We start from the raw sequence: 10,281 nt of genomic DNA, 5'->3' as shown, positions 1-10,281 counted from the left end.
ATTGCAGCTGCCTTCCTTTCTTCCTCAAAAAGATAGAATGGGGCTTTTTTCAGCCCCAGCCATCCTTCTCACTGTGCAGAGATAGGGACTGTGCAGTGCCATACAAGTTCCTCAGCCTGGGGACAGGTGCTCATTCTCTCCTGCCCCCAATGGTGTGAGTAACAAACTTGCAAGCAGGAGTCACTAACAGAAGCAGGTGTCTCTCACTTTTTTTCTTTTTCTCTCTTTTTTTTTGTTGTCACTTTCCAGTATTCTGTGAGCAATAAAAATCCTTAAATATTTGCAGGGGAAACTAAATTTTTTGTTCTTGTTTTTGCTTGACTAAAAATCTGGGGGTTTGCCAAGATACAGATCAAACCAACAGCAATCACTGTCAGTGGTATTTTTTTCCATGTTGAAAAAGTTTAACAATTAAATTCCATCATTTACTCTGACATGTTGAGATATCAGTCACTATTGCATGGGCCAAGCACTTATTCTGGATTATATCTCCCAGTTATATAACCAAGTATTCCTTCAGTACGATGGTCTTTTTGCTAAAAGATTTGATGTTCCATAGAAGATGCAATTACTGTACAGAGTTTGTGCATAAAAAGAAAAATCCTCAATCTCTGACATATGTATAGAGCTGACAAAGGAAAGAAATTCAGTATCAGAGCTGGGTAAAATGGCTCATGGTTCAAGTGGTTGTTTTTAATGCTTTTAATAAAAAAATCCTCTGCTGTTGTTTTTAAATACATGTAGTCAAATCTGGAAATTTGAGCATAAGAACATAATGTAGCCACAGTAGGATAATGGACTGAAAAAAATAACCACTGAAAAGACTGAATAAAAAATAAACACTCCCCACTTTGTCCCCCAATTTTTCTGGAATTGTTTAAAGCTAAAAACTACAAAACCAAAATTTACAGAGCTATTTTTTCTGAAGTGTGGACTATACAGTAGTGATAATGAAAATGAGAACAAGCCTCCTGGGATGGTTGTGCTACTTTGCCCTGCCAGATACAGAAACATTTCTATACTTTAAGTATTTTATGTTGTTTTAAATTTTATTTCATTTCTAGGGAACAACAGTACCTCAGGTCATTTTGATGTCAGATTGTATTTCACATCATTTCTGTATGAGGTGCATTTCTTTTCTTTGGATACTTCAGGAAAACATTATGAGGAGCCTGAAAATTGATTATATGAGCTGTGGTCAGGATGCAGCCTTACAGAAAAATCATGAGCACTAAACTTTCCTTGCCAACAACAATTAAAATATGTAAACCAGTATTTTAAAGAGTTTGAGTTGAATGGTGATGACTTTAAATGGCTTTTTAAAGATGGTGACAAAAGTACTTATGGGTATTTTCCCCTATACTCATACAATTCTGTGTCTTTAATGCACTGTAATCATAATAAATATTTCCAGAACTGAAGAAACAGAGCCTGAGAGCTTGTCCATCCTAGAAGTTTCTATTGTTCTCATAAATTTTTCTCTACAATTATCTCTTCTCTTGGAAACACTGTGACATAACCATGCTGCCATAATAAGCATAAGCAGTAGAAATCAAATTCAGAGCTACACAACTTATTTTACAAGGAGAACAGATAATGAAATGGTAAGTAGTGTCAATATACATTAATGGAAAAAATTGCCTAAGCCCTGCATGACTCTGAAAGAGCAAGCTTTCCAGTTATTTTCGAATATTCTGATCCACATGGAAAATGCAGAGAAGTCCTATTTTGCAGGGCTGATTTGCTTCGTATGTGAGCCATAGCAAGGTCAGAATCCTTGGAAGGACACTGCTTCTTACCTCAAGATTTCTGTGAGCTTCTGCCTTGCTTCTGGCTTGGAAGACTTGAAAGGCAAAGAAAGAAGAGGAAACCAGTGCACTTTTAACCAGGGGTGACTGAAGAGATTAAATCGCTGCCCACTGGCCATGCTTCACAGAGCACAAAGCGAAGATTGACTGCCCATGACGACATTTGAACCTTGTGTCATTGCTGTGAATCCTCCTGGGTGTACCTTGCTCCTTAGACTGAAGGCACTGTCATTGAGCAAGCTGGGGGTTAAAGCAGCCTTTTTATTTTGGATAGTAATTCACTAATACTTGGGGACTGAGAGGATTTGGGTTGCAGTACTTATTACAGCCTATTTCTGCCTTGGTGGAAGGAGGTGAGAAGTACAGAGTACCTGAAGCAAGGAAGAATTGAGATATGCCAAAGAACCAAAAAGCTTGATTGGCCACCTAGAGCAAATCTTTGTGGGCTTTAGGAAACTGTGGGGTGGCTGCTCTCACCTGCTTCATGACTGGCCTTTCTTTTCCTGCATATTATTTTCATTTCTACTGGTTGTATTGTTTTTTCTTGCACTTTGCTCCTTACTATGAATTAGTATGCTGCTCAAAGCTAAATATCAGCCAAATTGATAAAGATAGGTTATTTATATCTTCTCAGGATTTAAATGCCACAGAAAAAGTTGGGGGACTTGAGCAGATCAAGCAATGTTTTACCCTGCAGCCCCATGCAAGTGACTAACTGCTTTAATGGCAGGTACATTGACAGCTTTAGTTTGGATATGGAGGGAAAATAGATTGTTTTTTGGAAGACACTGCTACTTTACTCAAATTTGCTACACTACAGCTCAAGGGTTAGAGCACACCTAGACAGTGTGACCATGCTGTAACTATCACTGTGTTCATTTGTAGTTTTTTACTCAGAAGTTGAAGCTTCTTCTTCTTCCTTTAATTAGCTGCCTCTATCAGGACCTGTTTTGTTTTCTGCTATAAATGGTGGGTCAAATAAAAAGAAGGACAGATTTCAGGCAATTTGAGAAATTTTTCTTCTTTTATTATTTCTTCACACATATATATGTAGATATTGCTGAAGGGCAGCTATTACTGAAGGGTAGCTCAATCTTTTAGGACTAAATTGTTCCCTAGGAGTTGTAAAAGTGACTGTGTAAAGAAAACTTCAGCAATCTTTCCAAAGATTGCTAAAAAAATTCAGGAGTACTCTGCTGCAAAATTTCAGGCATTTCAGGGCATTTTCACTTCAAACTTCAAGCATTTCTATGGAAATGCTCAAGAGACAGCATACTTAATATATCCAACATCTCTGTTTGCAAAGAGTCTATTTCAGATAGAGGTATAGGAAGGACATTCTCAAAGATATAGAGGGTTACGTACAAAGAATGACGCATTTCAGGCAATTTGAAAAACTTAACTTCTTTTATTAGTTTCTCAAACATAGATATTCAAGTATTGTTTAAAAGCAGACAAGCAACTGGGGGAATTCTCTAAACTAAGGGTAATTCTCTAAACTAAGGGTTTAAACTAATCTAGTCTAAACTCTATTTCTCTACACTAAGGGTAGCTTTGCAAAATAGTTATATACTGCCAACACTAAAGGGCCTCTGGAATGAATGCTAAGAAACAAGTCTAATTAAAACTACAACTCACTAAATAACTACATTAAGTCCCTAATAGGCTAGGTTGCTGTCTTCGAGGTATTCCAAGCAACCTCCATCAGCTTCACTGTTGTTCTTCTGCAAGGATGTGCAGGTGGAGCCCGTTTCTGCCTCCTTGACTTAGGCAACAGCACTGTTGCAAATGGAAGGTGAAGGGCAAGGCCACTCATGGAAGTGTCTGCACAACGAAACCATGTGCTGCACCATCTTCCTTTCACAGGAGCAGGAAAGCAGCTTCAGGATTGCCACGGACAAATACAACAATCACAAAGAGTCGACGTCACAGCAATCGTCTGCGAACTTCTCCATCAGAGCTTTGTGCAGGGAATTCTTCTCAGTGTTGGAGAGCATCATCCAGAGGCGAAAGTGCAGCTGAGCATAAGCCTCCATTGCCTTTCTGTGGGCATCTGGATCTCGGGCCAGGTACTCAAAGAGGTTGAGTGGCTCAACCTTTTGCATTGCTGGCGGCAAGCTGATCTCTGCAGGAAGCTTCTCGTTGCCTAGAACAAAATGGTCCAGGTGTTTCCATTTCAGGCAGAGCTGCATGTATGCCATGATGTCCCACAGCCGCAGTGGAAATTCCTTCCTGCGCCAGTAGACGGGCGGTAAGATGTTTAACACATGCATGACCAGAGTCTTCCAGTTAGAGTTGGAAAAACCTGTGCCGCTCAGCATGCCGGTGAAGAGCTGCAGGTATTTCAGGTGCAACCTCTTACATGGTATCTGCCTGGCAATGTGCTGGAAGAATTTTGCCTCCGCCACAGCGAATGTCTCAGGCCATGCTGTTCTTGTGAGGATGTTGGCCTTGGCGGGCTGACTGCTCACAAGGTTACCGGAGTTGCCTTTCTGGGCCTCTAAGGGCTGGTTGACCACAAAGATGTCATAGTCCCCTTGGCACACCCAAAAAAGCATCTCCACCGACAGGGTCCTCTTGCCTCTGCTCAGCTGGAATTGGCAGGACCGGCTGCAGGGCTGAAACACCAAGTGCCATGAGTATGACTGAGGCACATGCAGCCACGAGCATCTCACCATCTGGAAGAACCAGCGGGAGGTTTTCTCCACATCCAGGTAGGAGCCGGTGCAGAGTGTCTCCAGGAGGCTGCGCTGCTGCTTCCGCCGCAGCTCCTCCTGCGAGTGGTGCAGGAGGCACAACAGCTTCTCGCCCAGCTGCTCGCTCTCACACGTGCACACCAGCTCCACACGGACGCTGAAGGTCCTTGCTGCCGTCTGCCCTGCACTGCTTGGCTCTAGGTGGAAGGTGTGCCCTGGTGGGATTCAGTGGGACCAGCACACGGTACACCCCATCCCACTCATGGGGGCTCCAGCCCTCAAAGGCACTGCCCACCCCAATGGCTACTTGAGGCACCGGATCAAAGCTATTGCTCACGCTGTCCACAAAGACATGCGTGAAGCTCTCCATCAGCTCAGCTGTCACTGAGCAGCCTCTCTCCAGGTCCTCCACAGGCCACTCTATACCATCCATTAAAAGGATGTCCTTCTCATTCCCAGCATCTTGGGTGTCTTCTCTGTTTTCAATTCCACCACTGGCATTTTCTTCCCTGCCACCATCACTGCCACCTTTTTCACTGGCAGCCACATTACCTTGTTCCTCTTCTTGTCTATCATTATTCTTGTTTCCCTCCACATTCACATCAGCCTGTTATTCATCCTTGTTTCTGTCATTGCCATCTTCTGCTATCACATCCTTATTTACTTCCTCAGGTGCAGGAAAACCACTATGGGCAATTTCATTCCCACATTGATTGCTATCTTCCTGCCCAGTCCAGTCTTTACTTTTTTGGTCATTGGCACATCTGCTTTCCTGCACCTTCACATCCATGTATTCTTCTGTTCCATCTACATTGTCTTCACCTTCATTTACATCAGTGTTTTTGCCTGCCTTTATAGTAACACTATTGTTTTTTTCTTCATTTCCTTCTCCTTCTTCCTTTCCAGTGTCCTTGTCTTGGTCCACCTGTACATCCTTAGTTTTTTCTTTATTTGCTTCTCTAGATCTTCTTTATTTCCAGCAACATTGCCAGGTTCTTCTTCATTTCCTTCAGTGGTAGTGTCTCCTGGCATATCCCCATCACTCTGTTCTTCTTTCTTTAAGTGATAGCCATTGTCGACATCGCTGTCTTCCTTCACATCATAATTGCCACTGTTGACATCGCTGTCCTCCTTTATCTTCACATCATAATTGTCTTCAGTGGCATCATCCTTGTTGCCATCATCTGCAGCCACAGGACTGCCTTCTCTGTCATCTTCAGTGCCGCTGTTTTCTGCCTCCAGAGTCATATCTCTGTCTTCTTCACCTTCCTCTGGATCAGCGGTGTCTTCTTCCTGTTCAGTTATTCTCTCATCTCCCAAGGTCTTGCGGGAGCTCTGGTCCTTGCTGCTGCTGCTGGCCTCACAGCTCCTTCTCCTGCAGCCCAGCCACAGGCCCAAGAGGAGCAGGATGCCAGCAAGAACCCAGAATGGCCACTGCTGCAGGGCACCAAAGAGCATGGCTCCCCAGCCCTCATCCTGCTGCTGCAGGGGCCCCTGCTCCAGCTCCTGCATCAGCCGGGCCATCTCACGGTCCAGCAGCTCCTGACGCTCCCGCATTCTCTGGCGCGTGGCCTCATCCAGCCCATCCCCAGCTGGCTGGGGGTACTGGATCAGGCTTTGCACAAGCACAAACAGCAGTGACAGTAAAGCCATGGTCTGCAGGAGGACACACAGGAGGGGCTCAGTGGGGCCGGAATGGAGACAGTGGGGGGCAGGAGCGGCAGGGATGTGGTGGCAGGAAGGAAAGGGCCCCCGGCAGCTGGCAAGGCTGCACCGCTGCCCCGCGCGCCCCGCGCCCCCAGCAAGGCGCTGCGCCCGGCGCTGGGCCCTGGAGACGGGGCAGCCCCGGGGACCGGCGCTCCTGTCCCAGCCCTCCTCCAGCCCCCTCTCCTCTCTGCTGTGTACTCACCGCTTGCCGAGGCTCTACTGGGGCAGCGGCACCAGCCTGGGGCCTTTTATAGTTGCCCCCATTGTGACACGGCCCCTGTGCTGTCACAGAGTCCAGAGCGCATCACAGGCCAGCCCCGCCCGCCGTCCCAGCCCGGTCATGGAACTCATCATGGCCCCGATGCAGAGAAGAAAGGAACTGAAGTCTTTTTTTTGCGTTTCAGGCTCTCTTATGTAGTTTGTCTCACAGCCACACAGCACTCCCCCTACCCCAGACTGGATGTGAGACTTCAAAAGGTGATGCATGTCATCTGCATCCTGTTCTGTTCAGCGCTTGAGAAAAAACACCTCAACACCTCTTTCTGCTGCTGCTGGAAGGGGCAGATGAGATGGCTTGAGCTATGCTTGTAGGAAGCTACCAAAACAGTAATAGCCTCTTCAGCTGCACACTCACTAGGCAGAGGAATTTACCTCAAGGCACATGTTGGACCTGAAGGCACATCTGGAAGTGAAAAAGCATCTTGAGAAAAAATATCTGCATTTAGTCTCAGAGGAAGAATTTGAGCCACCTCAGAGCATTTCTGTTTTGTTCTATAATTGTGGGGTTGGCGGCTTTTTTTTTTTTTCTTTTTTTTTGAGGGCATAATAATTGTAATAAACACTACCAAATGTGAATTTCCCCTCTCCCTTCTTTGATGGAAGACAAGCAATGAAAAAGTGGCAATTGCTCTTTCTCTGCATCTTACTCCAACATTTGCAGTTATTAAAATTTGTATCTTCTTTTCACTAGTCCATCAGTTTGAGGTGATGTCTGCAAATGAATAATAATTTTTCTTACCACTGTATCCTCAGCTTTAAGAGGATTCTCTCCCTTTCATATTCAGATCTTTCATTTTCTGCTTTATGCATCCTTTAAAGACCAGAAGCCTTTTCCCTCTGCTTTTTAATTTACTTCGGAAAAGCACATTAATTAAACAGTTACATTTGGTTGGTTGAAGGTTGTCCATGATATTTACTTAGCTGGGGTTTATCTGGCTGTCAGAATAACTCACTGGAGAGATCACAATTTTATAACAATGCTGGTCAACCAATGTGACCTTCAACAGGACCACCTGTGGTGAACCTTGTGAGCCTGCCTGTGGCACTCATCCCTGCCTTTTCTGGCATGATTTTATATGCTACTGCACCTCAGGCACACAGTATGTAACTTCTGTCAAGCCTTCAAGACACTAGAAGTGTGATTCTGGAAATGCTGATAAATATAAAAGATACGACTCAGAGATAGCCATGTTACCTCTTCTTCTAAGGTTTCCAGGCCTGTAAACGAGGAGGGACAGGAACAACCAGACAATCAATTTATGGAACACTGAAAAGGTCAAGATATTGTAATATGCTGTATTGCACTGAATCTATGGGATATTAAAATTCAGATGGTTCATTCCTAGAAAATATTTGCAGTTGCACAAATAGAGAAGCACAGATTTCCACCATGGTGGCAATTACACAAACAAATGGATCTACTCCAATTACAGTTCGAGACAAACATCTTTGTGTGAGCTTCTTTGGAGCTTTTATATTTGGAGTACTGAGTTGTTCCACTCAAGCAGAGGAACTTAACCTGATACCAGGGATGGAAGGCTTCTTCCCTTCTTCTTTCTCATAAACAAAATGATGAGAAAACATTAACAGTCAGATCAACCTCTGCTAACCTTTTAACTTCAGCTGTTGATATGATTAAGTCAGGACCCTCTGTTAGACTATTTTTACCTCTTATTTTCTTTCTCTCCTTTCTGATCCTTAATTTGCACTTGACATTTCAATTGATTTGTTGGGCTAAGGAATTTTGCCACTATTAGCTTTACTTTGACAAACCTCTCTTATTTTAGCATAGAGGGTCCCAGAAATTTAGCTAGGAGCCATTTTGACATAAGGGAAAGATCAGGTTTCTGGTCTATGTGACCCTGTACATTTTACAGGCTTTTGAGGAAAAACTCCTTTTCTACAGGATGCAATTTCTAAACCTCTGGACATTGCTAGTCTAATCGACCCTAAGTGGTGACCAACATTTTTTAAATCCTTATCAAACTCTGGACCTGCAGCTACAACTGAGGCTGCAGCAGGAACACATGGAGCAGAAAGGGTATTATATGTATCTCGCAGAAAATAGTCTTCTCAGTACATCCCTCCTCTCAGTGCTTGCTTATATTAAGCACTGAAAGTCACAGTTCTCTATACAGAGCAGAACCTGACTATTTAGAAAGGAAATAATTTAGCCAGCTAACCCAGACAGAGAATTGAGGCATTACTTCAGGAGAAATGAGGAAGGTGATGTCTGCCATTAGTCTTCAGTTACAAGAAGAAATAAATCCTGTCCCAAATTAAAGCAAGAGTTGCAGACCTCTTGCATTGTGACTACAAACAAAGTTGAAAGAGTATTCTGGCAAGAGCTTCTGAATTTAAATACAGAAATGACACAGGTCATGTGAGAACCAAAGAATGGAAACATTAATAAAGGAAGCAAAACCCTGTCCATGTCACTCCAAGATGTCTTCTGATATCCATGGCAGAATGGTGAGTTTGACAGAAACATTTATGTCTGCCAGGCAGATATCCAGTTATAGGAAAAAATTCTGTTTGTCTATGAAAACGCAGTTTTCAGTAAAAAAGATGAAAACTAATTTTGAATGTATATAAACAATACAAAATCATTCTTCAGGATATCTTTATGTATCAGGAGGCACATCTTTTATAACACTTTTATTGCTATATTTGTGAATAACTGTTTTGCAGTGCTATTTTAACTCAAATAATTAAGCTTTCCTTCTGTTTTATGTTTAAAAGTTTGGGGGTTGGGGTTTTTTGGCATTTGGAAGCAAGTCAACTGGAGAGCATTTTCTGTGCCATCTGAGGCCAAAAGTAACAGCATGGAGTCAGAGAAGGCCATTCAGCAGGCAATTTGTATCCTCAGCTGGGTATCCCTTCTGTAGAATGCAGCTGGTATAAACTATACAGGGTCTGGGGCTACAGAAACAGCAGAAATTAAGAAAGTGAATTTTCTAGAAAAGCTTGAAGTATAGAAAACTTTGAGCATGCTGTTAAAGAAGTTGTGAGTTTGGTTCAGGGGACTGCAGAGTTGATCCCTTCTTCAGTCATATTTCAATTGTTAATACAAGAGGAAATAGATCTTTTGATCACTTTTTCCTGTTAACAATCTGTTTTTAAACACTTCTTATAGATTGTTTTGCACTCATAGTATGATAAAAAACACAATTCTTGAAAAATTCAGCTACATGTGAAAATTAGATTTGGAAAAAATGGTGCTTCTTTACAAGTGTTGAAGTAGTTCTCTCTTCTTTGAGTAACTCCAGCTTTAGAGCAGGTATTTGAAAGTTACTAGTGAATCATACCTATGTCCTTCACCATTCTAAACAGACATCTGCACTTTGAGCCACTTTGGAAGCCTCAGCTGTTATGTGCAGTGCCTTCTCCATAAATAGCCAAAAGTTAGGGTGCTGGAGACTCCATCTTCACTGAGAAAATCCATTCTAAAACTTGCTGAAACTATTACTATCTAATCCCCAGCTTCTAAAGGTGTTTCTTTTTATCCCCATTCATTCTTTGTACCCAGCCTGAGCTCTGGGGGTGCCAGGGGTTCTGGAGGTCCCATTTGTATTCCTAAAGCTGCCATAACCCCCTGGAGGAACTCTCCTGCAAAATTAGTTCTGCTCTCTGAGTCTATGGCTTCCACAGTCCCTTTTATTGGAATGATGTTTTTTAGAAATGCCTTAGTAAGTGATCCAGTGGTTGCTGAGCAGTCAGAATTGCTTTTGCCCCCCTGTTATGTGAGATGGTGTCACCAGAAGATATTGAAGCCTTCCTGCTCAGGGCAT

General features: G+C 43.1%; 2 protein-coding genes across 2 annotated transcripts; both read right to left on the bottom strand.

Moving 5' to 3' along the window:
• Nucleotides 1-2,345: 2,345 nt before the first annotated feature.
• On the bottom strand, nt 2,346-5,233 carry LOC144246414 (inositol 1,4,5-trisphosphate receptor-interacting protein-like 1). Its single transcript, XM_085563677.1, has one exon. The coding sequence runs from the start codon at nt 4,484-4,486 to the stop codon at nt 3,719-3,721; it is 768 nt and encodes a 255-aa protein (XP_085419803.1). The 5' UTR covers nt 4,487-5,233; the 3' UTR covers nt 2,346-3,718.
• A 40-nt stretch (nt 5,234-5,273) lies between these two features.
• Nucleotides 5,274-6,717, bottom strand: LOC146764739 (uncharacterized). Its single transcript, XM_085563675.1, has one exon. The coding sequence runs from the start codon at nt 6,155-6,157 to the stop codon at nt 5,357-5,359; it is 801 nt and encodes a 266-aa protein (XP_085419801.1). The 5' UTR covers nt 6,158-6,717; the 3' UTR covers nt 5,274-5,356.
• Nucleotides 6,718-10,281: the final 3,564 nt, after the last annotated feature.

This window comes from Lonchura striata, chromosome 31, assembly GCF_050655825.1.
Source record: "Lonchura striata isolate lonStrDom1 chromosome 31, ASM5065582v1, whole genome shotgun sequence".
Lineage (NCBI taxonomy): Eukaryota > Metazoa > Chordata > Aves > Passeriformes > Estrildidae > Lonchura > Lonchura striata.
The sequence above is the reverse complement of the archived record's forward strand: the minus strand, read 5'-3'. Positions and strand labels throughout refer to the sequence as shown.